This window comes from Pyrgilauda ruficollis, unplaced genomic scaffold, assembly GCF_017590135.1.
Source record: "Pyrgilauda ruficollis isolate IOZ18807 unplaced genomic scaffold, ASM1759013v1 scaffold15, whole genome shotgun sequence".
In the NCBI taxonomy this organism is placed as follows: domain Eukaryota; kingdom Metazoa; phylum Chordata; class Aves; order Passeriformes; family Passeridae; genus Pyrgilauda; species Pyrgilauda ruficollis.
In genome coordinates, this window is record NW_024513654.1 from 517,836 (window position 1) to 542,855 (window position 25,020).

Here is a 25,020-nt window from a genome sequence, read left to right on the forward strand (position 1 = left end):
GGACAGCCAGCCAGCCAGCCCTGCACACGGACAGCCAGCCAGCCAGCCCTGCACACGGACAGACAGACAGACGGCCCAGGGGCTGAGCAGGGTGCCGCAGCACGCCGGGCTCTGGCAGGTCCCACCCTGCTCTCTCCCAGAACCAGCCCGGTCCTTCCCACACATGTTTGTAGAACCTTCCTCCCCAGGCTGGGCTCCAGCGGCGCCTGGAACTGCCCCAGTCCCTGCACTGGCACACTGGTGACACCTCCCAGGCCCTGCCTTTTTAAATTTAAATTTAATTTCCTTCCCATTTCTCTATGGCCAAACACCACTTTTGTTCTGAGTGTTCAGCTCAGCACGAGGGGGAAGCCATGCACTGAAATGTCTTTTAATCCACTGTCATCACCATGGTGTCTCTCCTGTCAGCACCACGACTTTCACATGAAAAGATCTTCAAAAAGGATTTTACTTGAAGTTAATCACCACAGCAATGTGTCTATGTTTTGAAGAAATCCAGTTTTTTCACTCAAAGCTGCTTTTTGTTTAAAGGAATGGTGGTGAAGAAAGATTTACTGTAAATGCTTGAAAGTCAAAGACAACACTTCACAGCTCTAAAGATAATTTTAATTAATGATTTACAAAAACTTACCTAGATTTTCGTCTTTGGTTTAATTTGCAGTGGGTAACTTTTGAAGGAGAGCCACAGAAACCCAGAATGTGGCAGGGACACCTTCCCCTGTCCCAGGTGCTCCAGCCCCAGTGTCCAGCCTGGCCTTGGGCACTGCCAGGGATCCAGGGGCAGCCACAGCTGCTCTGGGCACCCTGTGCCAGGGCCTGCCACCCTGCCAGGAACAATTCCCAATTCCCAATCTCCCATCCACCCCTGCCCCTGGCAGTGGGAGCCATTCCCTGTGTCCTGTCCCTCCATCCCTGTCCAAAGCCCCTCCCAGCTTTCAGAGAGACAGAATGTGACTCCCTGGAAAGCCTGGATGAGATGTTCAGCATGACAGGAGTTATCTCCCATTGACCTCAGTTAGTTATTCATAGGTTCATTAGCTCCAGCCTCCCTCTAATTGTTCATCTGTGGATCACAGCACACTGGCAGCCCTGACATTAAACCTTACTGTGACATTTTAGTGTTAATATTTACATTAACACCCTGCCAAGCCCTCATTAACCAACATCTCCTTTTCCCCGAGCTCTATCCATTGCTTCCCTAACCAGCAATTTTCACATGTTACTGAACTCCAGCATGAATTATTTACTATGTACACATGTTTTCAGGCAGCACCCTTAGATGATCATTTGGAGATATGTTAATTCATAAAATTTGTCTGCTCTTAAGACAACCACATCCCGCCAGAGTCCCACAGGGTGAATGCAGAGCATGGAAAGGCTCAGAATGCTCGATGCAAACAGGTCCCTTGCCCCTCCTTGAATATCCCAATGCAGTCTGCCAATGTCCTTGAACTACATCACCCAAACTGAAGTTCAGGTCCCATCTGCAGACCCCGAGGGGAGCACTGCCCTGGCCCTGAGGTGCTCTGAGCACCCCAGCACCGTCCATCAGCATGCACCGTGGAAGGTTTTGTATTTTACCTTAGGAATTCTTGTCATTTTTTTCCTTTGCTTCCTGAACCTCAGCAGCTTATCACGTTCCTGCAAGAGTCAGAGACACATGTGAGCTGTTTTCAGAGAGCAGTTATTGAAATTAACCTTGTCAGTACAAGGAGACACTGGGGAAGCAACAGACAGGAATGTCCCTGCTGGCCACTGTCCCACACTGTCACCAGTCCTGGGTTATTTACTCCAACATCTTTCAGCTTTGCCACAGACAACTAGAAATTGCTCTTTATGTCCATGAAAATCAAGCTAAAATAAAGCTGATGCTAAGCTTTATGCTGAGAGTTTGGGTGCCCCCTTGGAGCTGCTCCCTGGGTGACTGTGACCCCGCAGCCCCTGCCCTGGCTCTGCCCCTGTCCCTGGTGGCAGTTGGTGGCTCTGGAAGGGGCACACAGCCAGCAGCCCCCCTGCACACACCGCAGGGCCTCTCGGAACTCTGCACTTCCAGGCTCAGCCCCTTCTCTAAGGATCTGCAGGTTCCCTCTGCCTCTGGAGTGAGGTTTGAGCCCCTACTGCTGCCAACAATTTTTCCAATGGGAGGAAATAATAGAATAATCAAATTCCAGGTTGGAGGGACCTTAAATATCACCCCCTTTCACCCCTGCCACGGCAGGGACACCTTCCCCTGTCCCAGGTGCTCCAGCCCCAGTGTCCAGCCTGGCCTTGGGCACTGCCAGGGATCCAGGGGCAGCCCCAGCTGCTCTGGGCACCCTGTGCCAGGCCTGCCCACCCTGCCAGGGAAGGATTTCTTCCTCTTTGTGGTATTAGGTGGATTTTTTACAGTACTCAGAACAAAGTCTCTGTTCTGGACTTGTAAAGCCCAGGACTGCAGAGAGGGGAGCTGTACAGGGGAAACCCTCATCTGCTCCATTTCACCCGCCGGGTACAAGGATGTGGTGACCTTGGGGACACTGGCACGTGCTGCTGCTCAGCCTGGTGGCCAGCCCCGGGCCAGCAGCAGGGACAATCGAACACTCGTTGCCTGGCAATGGGAACAGCACATCCCATCAATACCCATCTGTGGTGGAGCCCCAAACATCCCTGCCCACCACAGCACAGGGATGGGGCAAGGGCAGGGCTGAGCACACCCTGCTGTGGGTGGCACAAAACCAGGGGTAGCCAGAGTGAAAAAATGCAGTTCCAAGGGGACAGAGCTGCCCTGGAGATGGGGACATTTGCCCTTGGCCAGCAGGGCAGGCGGTGGGATTAAAGCTTTCCTCCCCACCATCACTGTGCTTTTCTCTGGTGAACAGCTGCTGATAAAAAATCTGCTCTGAGGAAACCCCTGGTCAGCTCACTGCTGAACACAGATGGAAGGGAGAATAAATATTATTGTACCCTTCCTGCTTTCCATGAACAGCAATTTAAAGCATATATAGATGAGGAGGAAGCTAATGTCACTCTTACCATGACACTCTTCACATAGCCAGCAGTCTCCAGGGTCTAATGAAAACAATGAAATAATGTCAGTAACTGGACAAGCTTAAAAAAAAAGGGAAGAAATAAAGGTTATTTTCTAGAGGAGTATCATGGTTTTGGTGTTTTCTGTTTCCAAGGACTGAGAACATGTTGAGAAGGAAGCAAAACCCCTAGCCCAGGACTGCAGACCCCTCCCTGTACACAGGAATCTTCAGCCCTGGTGGTGTGTCCAGCTGAAGGAGCTCGGACAGTTTCCCTCCCAGACCTGGCCACCAGCACATGCAAGGACACAGCTCTGTCCTGCCAGGCCAATGCAGATTGAAAGGGTTTTCCCAAACACCAGACCACAGATAATTTCTATTACTACTAAGCACAGAAATGCCTGCCAGGTTCCCCTGCTGCCCACTGTGCCCATCAGCTCCCAGAACCTCGGGCACCCCTTCCTTGGGCTTCCCCTGCTCTGCCCTTGGGCACTCTCCCGTGAGAACAGCAGCCTCCCATCTCACCTTGGAGAGCTCATCAATGATGTTTTGCTGCTCAATAACTTGTAGTCTCAGGAAATCCACTTCCCTTTCTTCCTGGCTGTGGTCAAGGTCATTTAGGGAGCTTGGTCTCCTTATTGCTCCCGTTCTTTGCCTCTAGAATCCAAAAACCACAGGGCAGAAGAGGAAATGATCAGGAGGACTTGCCTGGGACTTGTCTGGCCCTTCCCTTTACAGTAAGTAAAAAACATCTCCCTAATGGCTGGCCTGGCAGCTCTCCTGCTGCTCCTCCAGCTGGAAGGAGGGGCAGGGTCACAGGTGCAGATTTCCCAGGGATGGGGAGGTGATCCTGGCAGGAAAGCCGAAGGTGAACCATAGAATGCTGGGTTAGTTTGGGTTGGAAGGGACCTTGCCAGAATGGAGCAGTTTCCCACGGGACCTGCAAGTGTGGGCCAATGCCTGACTTGCTCAGCCCCACCAGCTCCACATGCCCCCTTCTCCCAGGAGCAAGGCACTCACCATGGCAATGTTTTCCTGCGTCACAAATTTCAGTTTGTTTTCCATTCGACGTAAGGCATGTGACAACTCCTCATTCTTCCTACTGAGGCGTTTGTTTTTGTCCAAAATGGGCTTATACTGACTTTCTGCTTCTCTGAGACGTTTCAGCTGAAAGATAAAGAGAAAAATAACACCTCTGGAGCTTTTTCATCAAATATATTGACTACTTTCTGCAACTACCACACTAGAAGTATTTTCTCCTGATGCAAAGCAGAACTGATAAAAGCTCTTGTGATTTTCCATTGGAAGAGAGCATTCCCACATGAGACGTCATTATGCCTGTGTAGCAAACATTCAGTGTGGGGAATGTACTTATTTTTAAAAAGAAATGCATATAATTTGAGCTAATGCCATCTTAAAAAACCATTGTTGCACAAGCCAAGGGGGGAGTGACGGGCCCAGCCCGAGCAGCGAGCTGAGGAGGAGGAGGAGGAGGAGGCAGCCCCTGGTTTGCAGGCAGGGCAGGAGCAAAGCCCGGCGTGTTTGTGGGACAGAGCAGCGCGTCCCCAGCCTGGCACTGCTGCACTCACCAGCTCGTTCCTCTCCTCCGACAGCAGCGCGTTCCTGTCCTCCAGCTTGCGGATGATCCCGCTCAGCTCCGCGATTTTCAGCTGGAAGCGCCGGGCATCCTTTTCATCCAACTGCTGTTCCTAAAACAAAGATCAACTGCAAATAACTGTTCGTAAGTGTACACGCAAGAGCACATTGGCAAAGCTCAAACTTTTTCTTATCCCGAATCCAAACACTCTAAATGTCATCGTGTGGAGTGTAACCCATGGAGCCCGAGTGACCATGGAAAGCTGCAGGGTGAGACCAATGGCAAGTGAGGAGTGGAAATGTAACAAAGAATGCAAATGCAGAGGTATGTATATGCATATGTATATGTATATGCATATGCAAATACAGCGTCACAAACGTGACAATACAAATGCGCAAACACAAAGTTTACAAATGGTAAACTCGGAAACAACAGAAAATATCAAAACTGAAGGCCGTGTTCCAATGATGCCACTGTTGAACTGAGAGTTTCAGACACATCGCCCACTCTGAGGACTTGGTCATAAGAAACTGGTATTAAAATTACTGAATTACTGAATGGGGAAAATCCATGCAATTGTGCATTGAATAAGATCTTCCAGAAAGCTGTGGCCCTTATGGGGTCCTAAAGGGTCACTCGTAAGGCCACAGGGGTAGCACTTCATCTGAGTGAAAATGCTTCATTCAAATTAGAAATGAATAGAGATATAGGTAGATGTGTTCTCGTTCAGAATCAGAGAGGAGTTACAGCTACTGACAAACGTGACAGACTTTTCCCCTTCTCTATGACCTGTTCTGGTCTTTGGCAGAAGTTGAGTACAACAAGAGAGAGGCAAATTAGTGCCCACAGTGCTGGTGGCACTTTTGGGAGGTCTAGGGTTCCTCATTCAACAGGTGCAGGAGAGGCTTGGGCCAGAGAATAAAATAGATTGGTCTGCTCAGGTGTAAGTTTTACACTTGTACTGAGACAATCAAGGCTGTCGCAAAAGAAATCTTGATGAGGATCAGCAATGAGGACGACCTGCACACGTCAGAGGCACGAGGGCAGTTACCCGAGGGCTCGTCTGGGCAAAGGGGAGCCCCAGCAGGGAGGTGCCAGAGTTACACTGCAAAAGCCACCTGCAGGGGTGACTCCAATCGGATGTTCTGCTATTGCAGAGAATAAACAGCAGAGAACAGGTCAGGAGGTCTTTGGCTCGCTTTGTGTCCTGCTGACAGCCAGCAGCAGGAAGGGGCTGCCCTGGGGGCTGCAGGGCTCCTGCTGCCCTGCACTGCCCTCCCCGTCCCCTCTGGAACTGGCCTCGTACATCTGCTCCCCAAGCCCCAGCTCGCGCCTCCCAGAGCTTGCACACGAACAGCACTTGGTGAGAAATGCATTTGCATCGTTTGTTGGCAGAACCGTGTCAAACCGGCAAACTGAGGCGGGTGGCTGAGCATGGTACAGTGAGGAAAAGGAGAGAAAGAACAGAGAACTCCACCCTGCTGACAAAACCAAACCAAACCAAATCAAACCAAACCAAACCGACGGGGAAACAAAACGACAGAAAGCAAAAGCTCTCCCATGGCGAGGTTTGATTGGAAATCTCAACGGTTTGGGCACGACAAAAGCCAGAGCACGAGCAGGTGCCTCGGGAGCCCCGCACAGCCATGGGACAGCTCTTGCTGCAGGGTGCACTCATCAAGATTCTGTCACTCGTTTGGTCGCTCGCTTAGGTGAAACCACGTGGAAGTGCTTACGGGGCTTCCCGAATGATCTGAAGCGTCTCCTGCACCACTTGCATAAGGAAGTTCCCGCTTGGGGCTGCTCAGATGCCGGTCAGACTCTTTGAGCTGGGACAGTTGTTCATCTAAAGCCTCCTTTTGGAGCTGCAGTCTCTGAGCATGCCCGGCTCGCACCCCTAACTCTCTCTCCAGCACGAAGACTGCTCTGTCCTTAAACTTAATCTCCTCCATCTACAAGGAGAACAGAACACAGTCACACAGGGCTGGGCAGCACCGAGCACCCCGGGGCGGCCCAGCACCGCTGCCTGCCCCCGCAGCACAGGGACAGGGACAGGGACAGGGACAGGGACAGGGACAGGGACAACCACGCTGCAGCACCGCCCGGCGCCAGGGCCACGCAGCAGGAGCTCCCTCCTCCAGCAGGCAGCTCCCAGTGAAATATTGCCAAACAGCCTGAAATCCTATCACCACTTCAGAATATCGTAAAAAAAATTAAGGCTTGACATTCACATCGCACTTGGATTGCTTCAGTCAAAGGCTTTAATGATTCTGCAGCGTTTCGCTTGGATGTCACCTCCAGAAAATGTGGATTATTAACTTTTAAACCTCAGTATCCTTTAAATTTTCAAAATTCCTGGAGGAAATATGATTTTTTTAACAAAATTATTTTTGTCCAAAAGTCTCCCTTGTGAGCAATTCCTCTTCCATGAGAGGTTTTACTTACACATAATAAACATTATGCAAAATTGTGAAGTGCTTAAATGACAAACACCCAGTGACCTCTAACACTCTCCTTCCCTGTCTGCCTGTGCCAAGGGCCCGTGCACATCCCATGGGATCAGCCAGGATCTGACCCTGGTCTGGCTGGAGCTCACGAGGGCAGCTGGGTCCTGCCAGTGAAGGAATCCCTGATCCCAGCCCAGTGAAGGAAATCCCTGATCCCAGCCCAGCTGATCCCAGCCCAGTGAAGGAATCCCTGATCCCAGCCCAGCTGATCCCAGCCCAGCTGATCCCAGCCCAGTGCAGGAATCCCTGATCCCAGCCCAGCTGATCCCAGCCCAATGAAGGACATCCCTGATCCCAGCCCAGGGAAGGAATCCTGATCCCAGCCCAGCTGATCCCAGCCCAGTGAAGGAAATCCCTGATCCCAGCCCAGCTGATCCCAGCCCAGTGAAGGAATCCCTGATCCTAATCCAGTTGATCCCAGCACAGCTGATCCCAGCCCAGCCCAGTGAAGGAATCCTGATCCCCCAGCCCAGCTGAGCCCTGGCCAGTGAAGGAACCCCTGATCCCAGCCCAGCTGATTCCAGCCCAATGAAGGACATCCCTGATCCCAGCCCAGGGAAGGAATCCTGATCCCAGCCCAGCAGGGCTGGCTGCTGCCCCCCCTCAGGGCTCTGCCAGCTGCTGTCAGCCTCCACAAACACAGGGTTTTTGCCATCGGTTTTTGAGACTTCAGACATTTAATTTCAACGGTCAGTTTTTAAACCCGGCCTGCTTCAAATAAGAACATTTTGCCTTGTTAGAGCTGTATTACTTTTATCTCTGCTTTGTCTGTAAATCTGGAAAAAAATGACACAGGGAAGCAACAGCCACTCCAAGGACTTTGTTTGCAGTAAATGCCAACGTGGCCCCCCCAGGGCAGGTCACCCAGACACCAGGAAAGCAAAATGGAGCAAATGAAAGGGATTTTGGGTGCCATTGTTAACGACCCTTCCAACCATGTCCGTGCAGGCAGCGTCTGCTGACTTTGAATGAAACAAAGACATAGGTGCTCCAGAGCACCTGAGGTCTTCCTGCTAAATGCCTCATGAGGAGAAATCTAAATGGATGCACAGATGAAAAGATAACACACCATCAAATGATTATTTGCTTAAAATAAGCAGAATATTGGGTAGTTGATTCTTATTTATACGGAAACAAAGACATATTACAACAAAGGCAACACATGAAATTGGGAGGAACAAAGAGATGAGAAAACACAAAACATTTCACAGCATTTCACTAACGGTTGGTTTTCCAGAAAAAAAAAATATCCCTAAACATAACCTTCATAAACCACAAGCAAACACCAGCATTGACATCTGCCTTCACCTGAGTAAATTGCCCTGCATGACACGTGCACAAGTTTGGTGCCTGCAGCCACTGACAGACAGAGACAGTGTGGAAAGAGCACAGACGGAGGGGAAGATGTGCTCAGCACACGGCTGGGAGAAGGAGAGGCAGGGCAAGGGGCCCAGAGCTCACTGGCAGCGGTGCGGGGCCGTGGGCACGCAGCCCCCGGGCAGGGCAGCCTGGCCTCGTGCCGGGCTGGGCTGGGCTGGGCCGGGCTGGGCTGTGCCGGGCTGGGCTGGGCTGGGCCGGGCTGGGCTGTGCCGGGCTGGGCTGGGCTGGGCCGGGCTGGGCTGTGCCGGGCTGGGCTGGGCTGGGCCGGGCTGGGCTGTGCCGGGCTGGGCTGGGCTGGGCCGGGCTGGGCTGTGCCGGGCTGGGCTGGGCTGGGCCGGGCTGGGCTGTGCCGGGCTGGGCTGGGCTGGGCCGGGCTGGGCTGTGCCGGGCTGGGCTGGGCTGGGCCGGGCTGGGCTGTGCCGGGCTGGGCTGGGCTGGGCCGGGCTGGGCTGTGCCGGGCTGGGCTGGGCTGGGCCGGGCTGGGCTGTGCCGGGCTGGGCTGGGCTGGGCCGGGCTGGGCTGTGCCGGGCTGGGCTGGGCTGGGCCGGGCTGGGCTGTGCCGGGCTGGGCTGGGCTGGGCCGGGCTGGGCTGTGCCGGGCTGGGCTGGGGTGTGCTGTACTGGGCTGTGCCGGGCTGTGCCGTGCCGGTCCTGGAGCAGGGCTCTGGCTGCTCTCCCTGCTCCCACCCTGCCTGCTGCCGGAGCTGGGGAGGGGCGGCAGCGCAGGAGCCCCCACCTGCAGGGCTGGATGGATGTTTGTGGATGTTGGTGTGCCTGCTCGCTGAGGCTGCCCCGGCACGGCTGGTGCCAGCTGCGAGCTCCGGGACACGTGCTGCCCCTGGTGCTCCTGCAGCGCCAGCTTTGAGCGTGACTCTGTTAAAGTCATTATTGCCACCCTCGTTCAAACCCAGCCTGAGGGTCCTGGCTGGGACCGCTGTCCCTGCGCTCTCCCTGGGCCCTGCAAGCTGACAGTGCTGCCAAAAATGGCCTTTGGAGCTGCCAGTGCCTGATCAAAGGCATCCCCAGGCGGGGGGCACAGAGGAGAATCCCTGTCCACTGCAGGCACAGCTCCCCACGGTCTGAGCTGGCATCAGGACACGTCAGGAGACCTGTCCCAGCCCCAGGGGGACTGCCAGAGCGCTGGGGCCTGCCCGATGAGCTGCCCAGGCAGGAGGGGACAGGGCGGCCCTGGGAGAGGGGCTCAGGCACAGGGGACACACACCCCTCTGTACCCTCCTTCCCTCCCTGCGCAGAGCCAGCCCCCTGCCCTGCCCCGGGCTCCCCAGCCAGCGGCAGCACCCCTGCGAGGTTTGGGCTGGGAGCGGCTCCGAGCCCAGCACAGCCGGCAGTCCTGGCCAGGTTCGGGCCGGGAGCCGCTCCGAGCCCGGCACAGCCGGCAGTACCCGGCAGGTTCGGGCTGGGAGCCGCTCCGAGCCCAGCACAGCCAGCAGTACCCCTGCGAGGTTGAGGCTGGGAGCCGCTCCGAGCCCGGCACAGCCGGCAGTCCCCGGCAGGTTCGGGCTGGGAGCCGCTCCGAGCCCAGCACAGCCAGCAGTACCCCTGCCAGGTTTGGGCTGGGAGCGGCTCCGAGCCCAGCACAGCCGGCAGGCCCGTGCATTCAGCCCTGCGCAGAGCTCCGGCTGCAGCACAGCCCCACGGAGCTGCCCAGCTCTCCCCGAGTCAGGGGTGCTGCAGCACAACGACAGCGTGGTTACAGCCCAGGAAATGGGAACTCCTTGTTTAGGTGCACAGAGAAAAGTGGTGTTAAAAGCTGGCCTGTGAGACAGGAAAGGATCCCCAGAATGAGGAATTTCCTGACCCTCCTAAGCCTATGTTGTCTGGCTTTTATGTACAACAAAATCCTTCAGCCCGGGTTTAGTTGGAAAAATAAAGTGGTAAATTAGTAATGGTAATTGTGGTAAACCACAAATGACTAAGAAATCCCCAGGTGGAAGAAGGAACAGTCCACCTTGAATGTGTGTTTGCCTTTCAGGTGCTGAGCCACCCTTGCAGTCTCAGATATGGGGTTTCTCAACACGTGAGGGAAACCAAAGCAGAGGGTAGAGACTAAATCAATCACCAATAAAATCAATATTTAAAAATCAGCTTCCTACCCTTTCATGTGATCCCACCCTTGGCATCAGACATGTTCACTAATTCAGCACAGCCTGGCAGAGCTCAGGGTCTCAGAGCAGAGGCTCAGAACCGTGATCCCCTCTTTGGTCCTGCCACCAGGGAGCTCTGAAGCTCTCCATGCCCAGTGGTCTCACAGGGGGATTGGCACAGGTTATTAAAGCTTTTGATACTCCTGATCAGCTAAAGTTTATCTAGATTGAAAACAACCACTCCCCAGGCTCCAGCAAATCCCATTTCCTCAGTTTTTCTGATTTCTCAGTCCCCTGAAAAAGGAGACAGGAGTGAGGAGGCTGCAGTGGCCATGGCTGTGCAGAACTTCTCCTTCCTGATGAACCTAGAGTTAATTAAAGTTCAAATGCTCTGCACCACAGTGAATTTTGGTCCCCACTTAGCAAGCATCAAGGCTTGGGGAACGCTGCAGGCTGACAGCTGCTGGCTTGGCTGTGCACACAGTCAGCAGGGAGTGCTCCTGCCCACACAAATGCCATTAGACACAGCCACGCGGTGTTCTAAGGCGGTTTAGAACGCACAAATTGAAATTTAAGAGCGGTTGACTGAAATGAGGCATTCTCTGCAAAGGAGGCGGCTGCCACTCGCACTCGTGGCCATCTGCAGGGGGATTCCATCTCCTGCAGGGCCCCTGAGCTGAGCCAGGGCACTGAACCAGCCTGGGCAGCCACAGACACAGCAGCCACGTGTGCCAGCCCAGCACACCCAAAAACACCCCAAATCACCTAAGAACACCCCAAACCACCCAGCTGCCTTCCTGTGCTGCCTGCAGCGCTGGGAGCTGTCAGCCCTGCTCCATGGGAAGGGGCTGGAGCCTTTGGCATCCACCCTGGCCCAGAGAATGGCTGCAGTGAGGAGCTGGGGTTTATCTGGAGAACACCCAGAATCACAGACCCTGGAGTGACAGCTGTGCCCATCCCCACCTTGTCCCCAGCCCAGAGCTCTGAGTGCCACCTCCAGGTGCCACCTGCAGGGATGGGCACTCCAGCCCTGCCTGGGCAGTGCCAGTTCCTGATCTCCCTTTCCATGGGGAAATTCGTGCCGTGCCCACCCTGAGCTGCCCTGGGCATCCTGAGGCCATTCCCTCTGCTCCTGCCACAGACTGCCAGTCCATGCAAGCACAGAAAATGCCCTGAAGCTGGGGCAGTGCCCCCCTGATTCTCTGTTAGCAGGGCACAGCCTTGCACCAGACCCCAGGCCCTCCCCACAAGGTGCCAGGAGCCACCAGCTCCCACCAGAATAACTGAGGAGCCCATGGGGCTGAGAGCCCTTGAGGCACTCAGGGTTTGTAAACTCATGGCATCAGGTCATTTCATTGGTGCAGTGAGCCAATCTGATTGTTTCAAGCAGGAACTTTTTAAAAAACGTTTGATTTTCAAAAAGGCAGTTTAGAAAACATCCCGTTGAACCACTCTGCTCCCTGTAACTAAGACCATATTTATTTTACAGCTTCTACATTAAAGGCCATTAGTGGGAACTTTCCATGTGATGCAGCAAGTTTATTTAGGATGTCCATTAGCCCCCCATTCATGTGCTGAATGAAATCGATGCACCGGTGATGTGTGGTGAGAGGAGAATGTACTTACACTGCAGGATATTTGAACAGCATCAATGGAGCACTTGGCTCTAAATTGCTTTTAATATCCTCTTCATAAAAATAAAATAATCTATGAAAAAACCTTAACAGCCTGAAGTCTGAGAGGAGGCTAAATAAAGGCAGGGGACACTGCAAGGCCCTTTGGGGGTCAGGGCTCAGGTGATGCTGGACAGCATCCTCCAGAGCAGGGGGTCTCTGCAGCGTGGTCACACTGCCAGCCTTTGGTCTGGGGCCAGGCTGAAGCTCTTTGGGCATTTTAAATTTATTTAGTGTTTGGGTAACAGCTGAGGGCTGTGTCTGTCCCAGGGCACTGAGAGCTGTAAAGCAGCGTGGCAAGCACAGCACGATGGTGGCACCACGCAGGCACTGAGACAAGACCCAAGGCTCACATCTCGGGGCAGGCTGTGTCCCCAGGCCCCGGGCAAGGCAGCAGCCCTCCGGGGCTCAGGAGGGTGGGTCACAAGGCAGGGGCAGCAGCAGTGAACCCTGAGCCCACAGGGCGCTGCTGGCCTGCCAGGCTCTGCTGCAAAGCCTTCCCTGCGAGGAGCTCCCTCCCTCGGGATTGCCCCCTTTTCCAAGCACCAGCACCCCTTCCATCCTCCCCAGGCCAGGGGACATCTCCAAGGCCACAGGGTGAAGCTGTTGCCTTTGAGAGTGGAGCTGCTGCAGCTGAGGATCAGGTGTTGGGTTAGGTGAGGGCAGGCTGAGCAGCCACACCTGGGGCCAGGTGGGATCCCAGCCACCTGCTCAGCTGGCAGCCACACAGGAGCAGAAGCAGCCCTGTCCTGGGACAAACCACCACGGTGGCCATGGAGAGAACTGCCCCTGAGTGCCCGGCTGCCTGGGCAGCACTCAGGGGTGCAGACAAAGAGCATTTGGGGTTGTGTAAGCCTCACTATGGGATGTCCACGGGAACCAGCAAAGGCAGGGACCAAGGTGGCTCAGGAAGGAAGGCTGGCTGAGGACATAGAGGCATAACCCAAGACACATAACTGCTGTAGCATTCCCCTGACCAGCCAGGATCCTGAGGGCTCTTCCTGCTACCTTTAACGTGAACAGCATCCACAGGCTCTTTATCCACACAGATAAAGGAGTTTCTCACCAAACATCCTAATACTTTTCAAAACCACTTTGCCCTTTCTGCTAGCAAATGTAAACAGACCTGGAGCAAGCCCCGGAGTTTCCACACCCTCCCAGTGAGCCCAGCAGCGCTCATTTCCTGCCAGGAGCACAGCTCCAGGAGCAGAGAGCGACACGTACCAGCCTGCGGATCTCCCTCTCGCACTCCCTCTTGATGCGGGTGATCTCCTCCTGGTGCAGGTGGTACACGCTCCTGATCTCCGCTGCTTTGATTTTGTCAGCCTGGATCACCATCGTCAGAGCCTCCTCCACCTGCTTCTTAGCCCCCTTCAGCTCGGAAATCTCTTGCTGCATTTTGATTTTCTCCACCTCGAAGCCCCTCTTGGCCTCCTCCTTGGCCTCGGTGAGCAGCACCGTCTTCACCTTGTCGGGGGCCCCGTCACGCACGGCGTTGAGCAGGGTCTGCAGCCTCTGGATTTCATTGTCCTTAATTTTTATCACTCTGAGCAGCTCAGCTTCATGCTGTCTCAGAAGAGTTTCTCGGACAGCTTGGAGCTCTTTCATTTTGTCTTCGTGAAGTTTGACTTTGAGCTCTGTGACCACCACTGTGCTTTTATGCTGTTCGTGCTCCTTGATCTGCTTCACTTCCTGATTCTTCTCCCTTTCCAACCTGCTGACCTATAAGGAAAATAAAATAGTATTTTCAGTCAGCCAAACAATGAATACATATCATGAGATCATTTAAAAGTGGTACAGATGGCTTTACAGTATTCACCTCAGTATGTCTGTGTCTACAAACTGCTGGTAGCAAAGACCTTTCTTTCACTGCAGGCTCATGTTTAATACACATTCAGGAATCAGTCAGCACCTTCTGAGTAAGTCTGAGTCCTTACTTTATTCTGCAGAAGGTCTCACAGCACATTACCCCCAAAATAAGGGAAAAATCAGACGCCAAGGCCATCACTCTGGCTCACTCAGGCACACAGGCTAAACCTGCACGTGCACAAGCAGGACACAAAAATCTCTGTGCAAGCTCCTGTGAAGCCCCAACAGCTGCATTTTACCAGATGCTTTTTTAGTGATGAATTATTCAGCAGAAATAACTGACTGTACCTGACCACACAAGGCTCAAGTGATGTTTCAGTTTAAAACCATGCCATAAACTCTAGAGAAACCATGGCCAGAAGTGGCTGTGAAGGACAGGGAGCAAGAAAACAAAGTCCTCAGCCTTAAAGATGCAAATGCTGCTGCGCAGCAAAAGGATCAACAGACGTTCTATTTATTTATACCTGTGTGTCAGATTCATGGTCTAAAATGCCTAGTAGTGATGCAAATTCATGGAAAATGCAAAGTATCATTTTGTCCCTGCAGAGTAACACATTTCTATTCTGGAACCAAAAACCCCCAGAGTCTATCAGTGGAAACTGATTTGGAGAATTGGGGAAAAACAAATAATATTCCATGCTCCTGCTGAGAAGTGATCTGAGGGCAAGGGCTGGAACTCTTAGAGCTGAGGCTCCAGCCCCCTCCGCTGTCCCTCTCCCAAAGGCTGAGGGAGGCTGTGTCTCCTTGGAACTTGGGAATTAGGCAGGAGGCACAGCTGAGGTTTAGTGCTGCACGTGCGGGTAAGCACTCAGTTTGGAGGAGTTAAGAGTGCCAAACCCAAATGGCATCAGTGTGAAAGGGAAAGGGAAGAAGCACAGGGAGAATTCTGGCATTCCTGACCTTCTGCGCGACACCGAACCGCGCTCACGGGAGGGGAAGCTGCCCACCTTACTCTTCTCCTGCTGCAGCTCGATCTGGATGTCGGTGAGCTTGGCCCTGAGCTCCTCGTTGGCAGCCTGCAGGGCGGCCAGGGCGTCGGGCTTGTCCCCCCTGGCGCGGCTGCTGGAGCCCCTCTTGGCCATGGTGAGGGACGCCCGGCCCCGCGGCTCGCTGCTCCCGCTCTACATCTTCTGGGGCCTGCAGGGAGGGACAAGGACAGGCTGCCACTGCCTGCAGGGACACAGCACCGGCACAGCCCGAGGGCCAGCCCAGGGGCTGCCCTCCCTGGGATAGGTGTGCAATCACAGGTGGAAGGGTCAGCTGAGGGGCTGCACTCCCTGGGATAGGTGTGCAATCACAGGTGGAAGGGTCAGCTGAGGGGCTGCACTCCCTGGGATAGGTGTGCAATCACAGGTGGAAGGGTCAGCTGGAGGGGCTGCATTCCATGGGATAGGTGTGCAATCACAGCTTTGTTCAGGTGGAAGGGTCAGCTGAGGGGCTGCACTCCCTGGGATAGGTGTGCAATCACACCTTTGCTCACATGGAAGGGCCAGCCGAGGGGCTGCACTCCCTGGGATAGGTGTGCAATCACAGCTTTGTTCACATGGAAGGGTCAGCTGGAGGGGCTGCACCCCTGGGATAGGTGTGCAATCACAGCTTTGTTCAGGTGGAAAAGTCCTCTAAGACCTTTCAGTCCACCCCCCACATCTCCAGGTGCCACATCCACAAGGCTCTTACGTCCCTCCAGGGATGGGGACTTCCCATCTGGGCTGGACAGCCCTTTCCACGGGGAAGTGAGCCCAACATCCAACCTGAACCTCCTCTGATGCAGCCTCTTGTCCCATCCCTCATTCCCTGGGAGCAGGGCCTGTCCCCCCCAGCTGCACCCTCCTGCCAGGCAGCGTCCATTCCTTCATCTGGACAATTATTGTCCTGGAGCCCACACAGGGCAGAGGATGGGGAACCCACACAGGGCAGAGGGAACCCACACAGGGCAGAGGATGGGGAATGTACACGGGGCAGAGGATGGGGAATGCACAAAGGGCAGAGGATGGGGAACCCACACAGGGCAGAGGATGGGGAATGCACACAGGGCAGAGGATGGGGAATTCAGGAGGGCCACCCACCCACCAGTCCCTGGCACTGCCATGGAGACAGCAACCACTGGGAAGATTTTATTTCTATTCTATTTTCATAGAGTCATGGAACCACGGGATGGTCATACAACAAAACTCCATTAAAAAGTGCTCAGATTTGGGAAAACATTTCCGACCTTTTTAAAAGCAATCCTGTTAACGTGGGCAGCAGTGTTCCTGGCTGGAGACCCTCAGTGCCTCGCCCTGTCCCTCATGGTCCAACACAGCAGAGGCTCTGTCCCTGTCCAGGCACGGGGATGGGGCTCAGCAGGTCAGGGCAGCTGCAAGGAGAGAGCAACCACAAATGAGAACGGCAAAACAGCAGCAGAAACAACCTCCACAACAACATTGTGATAAAAAAGGGCCTGGTTTCAATTCCAAGAGCAAAAGCCTGACTCTATCAGGGAGAAAAGAGCCAAGGGAGGCAGCTGCTCTGGGATATAAATATGGGATATAAGGCTGGGAGAGGGCTGGAGTTTGGGAGGGCAGAGCTGCTGAGAGCCAGAGAAATCACAGAGGACAGTGGGTCAGAGGGAAGGAGGGAGGCTGAGACCTAGAGAAACAAGTGGGAGAATAAAATAACACTCCTGGTATTCATTGTCCAAACCAAGGTGGTACAAACCATCTCAGTTCTGCTGTTTCTCAGGCTGGTGCCTGACTTTGGAGCCTGGTAGTTTCTATAAAAAGAAACATGTTTGATTGGGCAAAGAAATAGAAATAAATTAAATTTTAAAGATATTGCCTGAGAGACCTGTAACATGAGTACACGTTTTTTGCATTTAAGATTCTTGCTGCTTTGTGCAAGCAGACACAACACACCAATGGAGATTTAAAACCCCCTTTCTTTACTGATAAAAAATGGGGCAGCCTGTAGCCACAGGCACAGAGCTGTACCTGCTGCAGCAAATGAGCCCTTTGTGCACATTGCAATTATTTTCTTAGAGGATTCCCTGCAAAGGCAGAGGCAGAGTGAGCCAGGTTAGCTCACAACCTGAGGAAACGACCCAGAAGCTTTAACTGCTTCCACATGAATGGCAGACCAGTCATCATTTGAATGGTACAGGGATTTGAGAGAGCAATTGCTAACAGGATTCCTTTGACAGAGAATTTACATTGGTGTGCTTACAGAAGAGAAAACTCAGGAGCTGGTACCAGGGAGCAGAGTTTGCTGGGTGGGAATTGCCCGAGGTCAATTTGTAGAGCACAGATCCTGATGCTTACAGTGTTGCAGCTTTTTAATTTTCTTTAAAATGTTATGAAGGCTTAGCGGTATGAACTGACACATTTCATGCCAAGCAGCTGCTTCGATCACTGAGCTCCAACTCCTGGCCCTGCACAGGGTCACCCAGGAATGACCAATGCCCACTGAGCCATGTCACCAGTGTCACCAATGTCCAGCCCCGAGGAGGTGATGGTGGAGCCTTCCCTTGGCACAGAACTGGGGACGTGAAGGATGGCAGGGCCCAGGTGTGGTGCTGCAGCCAGGTATACAAATATATATATATACACACACATATATATGTATAGATACATATATATATATAGAGAGATATATTATGGATACATATATATAGATATATATATATGGAATGGAGTACATATATATATAGAGAGAGAGATATATTATGGATACATATATATAGATATATATATATGGAATGGAATGGAATGGAAGAGAAGAGAAGAGAAGAGAAGAGAAGAGAAGAGAAGAGAAGAGAAGAGAAGAGAAGAGAAGGATGGATATACCTGGTGCTGGGCCAGCAGAGCTGGACTCGCTGGCTGCTGTTCCCAGGGTAAGAATGGAACAGGGCTGGACAGGGCACGGCAGCTCCCCGTGACAGCCACGGCCTTGTGTGAGTGCAGGGGACAAGTGCCATTGTTGGAGCCACCACAGTGGTGGCTTGTGCTCCCACGAGTGTGGCCCTGCAGCCGGAGCAGCCCTGGGCACAGGGCCAGCTGCCAGGCCAGGCCTGGAGGAGCATTTATCACAAATCCTGGGAGGAAAACATGCCACAGAAACGTTGCCAGCCCAGCAGCACTGTGCTGAGCCAGAAGCAGGAGCTGGCTCCTCCCGGCGAGGGGACACAGAGCTGCTGCTCCAGGCTCTGCTCGGGCGCTGGGGACACGTGGGGACCTCGGCAGGTCCCTGAGCACAGACCCCAACAGGGCACAGAGCAGCTCGCCTCCCCGCGCACTGGGCACAGGAGACATTCCCTGGAAAACCAGTCACCTGCCCCGCGATTTTTCCTTTATTTTCCCATGAGTTACACAGAAGGGGCAGCTGTCAGACACATCACCTTAACAGGACAGAAAGGTCATGGTATTTCTGATGCTGGGAGGATAGATTATGCATCTGATTCCTGGCATGTTTGATATTGAAAACAGCATCAATAATGCATCAGAGCTGCCTCGAGCAGGGCTCAGCGCTCCCTTTGCCTCCTGACTTGCAATCCAGACATCAAGACTAATTGGGAAATGTGTTTTCTAGGTAGTAGTTGCAGAAATGAATGTTTCACCATGCTTAAAAATAAGTGAATTAATCCCTACCCAGGGTACCAATATTTGAAAGCAGAACACTGTTCTTACAAATATGGAACATTTCCAACATCTGCCACAGCCCTGAGAGCACTGGTGGTCTCTGTTTTTGACAAATTGTTCTGATTTATTAGTTTAAATAAACCTTTTTGAGCCTCTGGTGCACCCTGAAATAGTATGATAGAAAGAAAATATAATACTGTTCATGGCTGAGCTCCCACTTTTTCACATGAGTAATATCCACGTTCCATTAGGATTGCACCAGCCTAGAGATGCAAATGCAAGAAAATTAGTTTTCCTCTGAAAAGGAATTTCATGCTAAGCCATGCAATCGTGTCCCATGCTGGAGCTGTGCTTTGGGCTCTATGCACATAAACATTTGTCACACATCCATATAAACAGAGCAACACTCACTCAGCTGCAAGGGGAGAAGGAAACCTGCTGGGAATTGCATGGGAAAAGGAGGGAGCAGCCCAAGACAGGGATTGTCCTGCACACTGGGCTCTGCTGTGCATTTCCTTCACGTGCAGACCCCATGGATTCACCTGCAGAATCCAGTCCTGGGATCCCGGGACTGGAAAATCCCTCCCAGCCCATGGAGTGCCAGCTGTGCCCATCCCACCCTGTGCCCAGCTCTGAGTGCCACCTCCAGGTGCCACCTGCAGGGATGGGCACTCCAACCCTGCCTGGGCAGTGCCAGTTCCTGATCCCCCTTTCCATGGGGAAATTCCTGCTGTGCCCACCCTGAGCTGCCCTGGCCCAGCCTGAGGCCGTTCCCTCTGCTCCTGTCCCTGTTCCCTGGAGCACAGCCCGACCCCCCGGCTGTCCCCTCCTGGCAGGAGCTGTGCAGAGCCACAAGGGCCCCTGAGCCTCCTGTGCTCCAGACTCAGCCCCTTCCCAGCTCCTCAGGGATTCTCCAGCCCCTTCCCAGCTCCTCAGGAATTCTCCAGCCCCTTCCCAGCTCCTCAGGAATTCTTCAGCCCCTCCCAGCTCCCTCAGGAATTCTCCATCCCCTTCCCAGCTCTCAGGGATTCTCCAGCCCCTTCCCAGCTCCTCAGGAATTCTCCAGCCCCTTCCCAGCTCCTCAGGAATTCTCCATTCCCTTCCCAGCTCCTCAGGAATTCTCCATTCCCTTCCCAGCTCCTCAGGAATTCTCCAGCCCCTTCCCAGCTCCATACCCTGCCTTGGACATTCTATGAGGAATTTTTTCCCTGTGCTGTTTAGATCGAGACTAATTTGATGAAATTATTATTTTTTTAAATACAAGCAGTGTGGGTGACCCAAGGCAGACCCAGGGGCACCCCTGGCAGGTCCGTGCTGTAGCTGCAGGAGTGGCACAGGTAGCACAGGTGCCTCCCCACACTGCAGAGGTAACACCCCCTGGTACCTGAGCTGCCTGCTGTAGAGCAAGGCTCCATTTCCAGAAGGGAAATAAATGACCAACCAATGCTTCCCAGGGTGAAGGAAGCTCTGAAACCTATCTTTCATGATATAATATCTGCTTTAAATTCAAAATAATTCCGCCCCTCACCCCTGACATCTCCACAGACGGAAGTCTAGCCAAAGTTTTGCTGAGGATTAGATGATTCCAGCAGCTGAAACAGACACATGTCAAATCCCAGCTGACCTGGATTTTTCCTCAAAGATTAATCCTTCCACCGCTGTTGGCTTTAACTCATTGATGGGTGGATGGTGTCCTTTGTGAGCTCTACACCTGCAGCTTCCAGCTGCTCTGGGCAGCCTCCCCTGTGTGAGAGGTTCCCTGTCTGTGCCACCCCCAGGGATCCAAACCCCCCTCTGGTTCTTCACCACGAGCCTCACACAGGTTCTCTGGGTTTGGTTTCAAGGGCAAACCTTAGGTGGGTGTCAGTTATGAAGCTGATAATGGTTTATAGGGAGCAGCTGGGGCTGGGCCAGGGGGTTTGGATGGATTTAGGGACAGGTCCATCCCCAGAGGGTTCAGGCACGGCCCCGAGGCTGCCAGAGCTCCAGGGGTGCCAGGGTGGATTTTGGGGTGTCTGTGCAGGGCCAGGGCTGCACGGGGTGAGCCTTGGCTCCCAGCTCAGGACAGTCTCTGGCTGCAATCCCGGCAGACACAATTGCTGCTGGATCCCAGCAGGCACGTTTGGTGCCAGGGTGGATTTTGGGGTGCCTCTGCAGGGCCAGGGCTGCACGGGGTGAGCCTTGGCTCCCAGCTCAGGACAGTCTCTGGCTGCAATCCCGGCAGACACAATTGCTGCTGGATCCCAGCAGGCACGTTTCACAGCAGGGCACCTGTTTAATTGTACAGCTCTTAGGGCTAATTTGCAGAAAGAGCAATTATCAATTAAAACAGGTGACTAGCTAGGAAAGCAATTTCTCCTTTTTCCCAGCTAACTCCCAATATTTAAGGTACAAAAATCCATTGGAGTTTGTGCAATAAACTCCAAAAGCACCCCCACCCAAATGATCTGTTAAACTGCAGCAGCTCAGTGTGATTTGGGGAGGACTATTAGTGAGGAATATATTTCAGACCCAGTTCCACGAGTTAATAGCGTGTCACTGTGCTCTCTTGCTCACAAACAAGCTGTTAGAGCAATGCCATCCCCTCTCCCAAGGAATTCATGCCTGTATAATTAACTAAATCAACTGTAACACAGATGGCATCGCACCATCCAAAAGCACTTGATGGAAACATTTTAAGCATGTTATTAACATCCCTAAATAACTATTTAATGCTACCTCTCCAACCCTCTTCGGCACCAACACACAACACAGCTGGATTTGAGGATGGAAAAGGCAGTATTTAATTGCTGCGCTCTTATAAAAGATTTTTAGTTCTTGGATTTATTCAATTTGTAAATGAGCTTGAAAAATAACAGACTCAACAGTGGCAACAAAACCAGTGCGCTTTGGGTTTCAGAATTAAGGTTAATTTCCAGACTGATTCATCATCATTAAATTCAGCTGTGAGGAACTGGGCAGCAGGAAAAGACACTGATGGGAGTAGGAACCTTTCTTTAGGCTGGCCCACACTATCCAAAAATTACATTTCTATTTGACAGTGTGCTTTACTTCTCAGTAGGTGTGTGCCCAGCTCTAAATCAAGATAAAAATTGACATTTCAGAGCAACAGACAAGAATTTGAATGGAAAGTTGATTAATCTCCCAATGCAAACAGCTGGGAGATGTCCATCAGGCTCTGCTGAAAAGCTGTTCCTGCAGCCTGGAAAACCGAGGATGAGATTATCTCCAACCTGATTTTTCATTACTGAATATCCTGGTTTAAATGACCTTTTTGTGACACTTGCTGCGAGTCTCCTCCCTAATGCCAGCCCACCTCTGCCCTGACCTGACCGAGATCCTGGGCTCAGAAACACAATAAATAAACACAAGCAGAGACTGAGGAGGAGAGCAGAGCATGCCCAGCCTGCAGTGGCTGGGTGTGCTGTGGGGTGGTACCCACGGGGCAGCAGTGCCAGGGACCCACAGCATTCCTGTCCCTCCCGGTTCCCTGCGGAGCCGAGGGCTGGCAGGGACCCGTGCCAGCCTCCAGCTGGGAAGGTGGTCCCTAGGGAGCATCCAGAGAGCCTCGGGACGTTCTGGGGGCAGGCAGGTCAGAGCAACGGAGAGCCTGCTGTGCTTGCACCAGGTGGAGCTTCCAGCATGGCTATTGCTGGGGAAGGCAAAGAGAGAGACCAAATCCAGAGATGGCAAACGAGTTCAGAACACAGAAACTGCTCAAATGGCATCCAGGGGCAGCCCCAGCTGCTCTGGGCACCCTGTGCCAGGCCTGCCCACCCTGCCAGGGAACAATTCCCAATTCCCAATCTCCCATCCAGCCCTGCCCTCTGGCACTGGGAGCCATTCCCTGTGTCCTGTCCCTCCAGGCCTTGTCCCCAGCCCCTCTGCAGCTCTCCTGGAGCCCCTTCAGGCACCAGCTAAATAAATATTTCCACTATGCAGAAAAGATCCATTATAAAAAGGATTTTATAACAAAAGCAACCCCTGGAAGATGACTGAATAAAATCCTGGAATCAAGATGTCCTCCCAGCCGAAGAGCAGAATCCCTGACCAGCCTGGCAGAACAAAGCTCCTGCTTCCAGAGGAGAGACAGAGCAACAGGCGGGAAGGGAAAGGCTGCAGGCACATGGCAAAGAGCTCAGAGCAGTGGGAAGGGCTGGTGTGGCATAAGCCAAAGGGGGCATGGAGGCACAGCCCCCAGGCACAGAGACCCCGTGCTGCTGCCTTGGCCAGGGCAGCTCTGCCAGGAGGGCTCTGCACACACGGCTGAGGAGTTTGCAGCTGCAATGATTGCTCAGAGCTGATTTGGTCTGAGATGCTGCAGGAACCCTTGCAGGCAGGTTGCCTGGCGTGCAGATAGCACTGCCTGCAGCTCCACTGAGCGCATCAGTAGGAGGGTGTGGGGCCTCCCTGCACCGTGGCAGACCCAGAGCCCGGGGGAAGAAAAGGCTGTTCACCCTCACTTGAACATTTCCAAGCACCCCAGGCTGAGGAAGCTGCCCAGAGCAGCTGGGGCTACCCCATCCAAGTGCCCAAGGTCAGGCTGGACACTGGGGCTGGAGCACCTGGGACAGGGGAAGGTGTCCCTGCCATGGCAGGGGTGGCACTGGGTGGGATTTGAGGTCCTTTCCAACTCAAACCACTCTGGGATTCTCTGATCCATTTCTCTGGGAAAATCTTACTTTCAACACAAGAACTCTATAACCTTTTTTTTTTTTTTTTACCAAGAGTTACAACAACAACAATAACAACAACAATAACAAGAAAAAGAAAGGGAAAAGAGGAACTTCAACAGCTGCCTCTGCCTGTGCTCTCCACTGGGTCACTAAAATTGACTTCCTGGAGTTCACCTCTGAGGCCAAGTGACTCGTTCCCTAGTGGCCTCTCCTGGCTGATGCCTCCTCTCGGGAACCCCTTCCCTGCAGGAATCTCCCCCTCCGATGTGCGGATGATCAGGAAAAGCACCGGCCCTGCTTTTCCGTGTGAAATGTGCTACATCACGAAGCGGGGAAGCATTCCCACCGTCAGCTCCAGTTACGGGCTGCAGAAGCTGCAGAGCAGCCCTTCCCTCTACTGGGTTAGTGTGGCAGCCGGGTAATCTGGGATTTGAGCTCGGATTCTCCAGTCTCAGCCTCCTGCATTTACTCCTCCAGGGAAAGTGGCCTCTGGCACCGCGCTGCTCCTCAGCCAAGGAAGGGCTGTGCCCATCCGACCGCGCCCGGTCCCGATCGCTGCTCCGGGAGCGCCGCAGCGGCTCTGCCCGCCGGGCTGCCCCAGGGGATGTGTCCCCAGCCCCGGGGGATGTGTCCCCAGCCCCGGGGGATGTGTCCCCAGCCCCGGGGGATGTGTCCCCCACCCCGGGGGATGTGTCCCCAGCCCCGGGGGATGTGTCCCCAGCCCCGGGGGATGTGTCCCCAGCCCCGGGGGATGTGTCGCCAGCCCCGGGGGATGTGTCCCCAGCCCCGGGGGATGTGTCGCCAGCCCCGGGGGATGTGTCCCCAGCCCCGGGGGATGTGTCCCCAGCCCCGGGGGATGTGTCCCCAGCCCCGGGGGATGTGTCCCCAGCCCCGGGGGATGTGTCCCCAGCCCCGGGGGATGTGTCCCCAGCCCCGGGGGATGTGTCCCCAGCCCCGGGGGATGTGTCCCCAGCCCCGGGGGATGTGTCCCCAGCCCCGGGGGATGTGTCCCCCAGCCCCAGGGATGCTCCCTGCCGGGATGTGTCCCCAGCCCCAGGGGATGTGTCCCCAGCCCCAGGGGATGTGTCCCCCAGCCCCAGGGGATGCTCCCTGCGGGGATGTGTCCCCAGCCCCAGGGGATGCTCCCTGCCGGGATCTGTCCCCCAGCCCATCCTGGCCCTTCTCAGGGCCCTGAGGAAGGGGCTGCGGCTCGCAGAGCTCTGGGCACCCGCAGGGGCAGCATTGGGAACAGCAATGGCTGTGCCTGCTCTGCTCCGGGGGAGCCTGAGAGGCTTTTAATGGAAACGATGGAAATTCCTACGGCTCATTACATCCAGGGGGGAAGGCCATGGCCAGCAAGCCCTGCCCAGCAAGCCAGCGGCTGCCAGCAGGCAGAGGGGCTGAGAAACCTGGGCTGTGCTGGGGCAGCAGAGTGACCTCAGTGAGTCCTGGACCCACAGGCCATGGGGAGGTGGGGATGGAAATCTGGATCTCAGTTCCACGAGGACACTTCAGGGTCGGGCCCTGCTGTGATTAACTGCTCGGAGCTGTGGAATCACAGAATATCTGAGCTGGATGTGGCCTGCAGGGACCACT

At 53.9% G+C, this 25,020-nt stretch overlaps 1 protein-coding gene across 18 annotated transcripts in view; it reads right to left on the minus strand.

The window, feature by feature from the left end:
• The window catches only part of JAKMIP3 (Janus kinase and microtubule interacting protein 3), a 28,375-nt gene extending 13,158 nt beyond the window's left edge, over nucleotides 1-15,217 (minus strand). For 6 of the 18 annotated variants that reach the window (XM_041461283.1, XM_041461280.1, XM_041461274.1 and 3 more), the window contains exons 1-7: nucleotides 15,083-15,217; nucleotides 13,491-13,988; nucleotides 4,595-4,714; nucleotides 4,026-4,172; nucleotides 3,531-3,662; nucleotides 3,013-3,048; nucleotides 1,582-1,641 (exon numbers count right to left, since the gene is read on the minus strand). In XM_041461283.1, coding sequence (XP_041317217.1) covers nucleotides 1,582-1,641; nucleotides 3,013-3,048; nucleotides 3,531-3,662; nucleotides 4,026-4,172; nucleotides 4,595-4,714; nucleotides 13,491-13,988; nucleotides 15,083-15,217 — 1,128 coding nt within the window. Of the gene's footprint in view, nucleotides 1-1,581; nucleotides 1,642-3,012; nucleotides 3,049-3,530; nucleotides 3,663-4,025; nucleotides 4,173-4,594; nucleotides 4,715-6,338; nucleotides 6,555-13,490; nucleotides 13,989-15,082 lie in introns of all 18 variants that reach the window. The other 12 variants (XM_041461271.1, XM_041461265.1, XM_041461273.1 and 9 more) reach the window with 5 other exon arrangements.
• Between the last annotated feature and the right edge of the window lie 9,803 nt (nucleotides 15,218-25,020).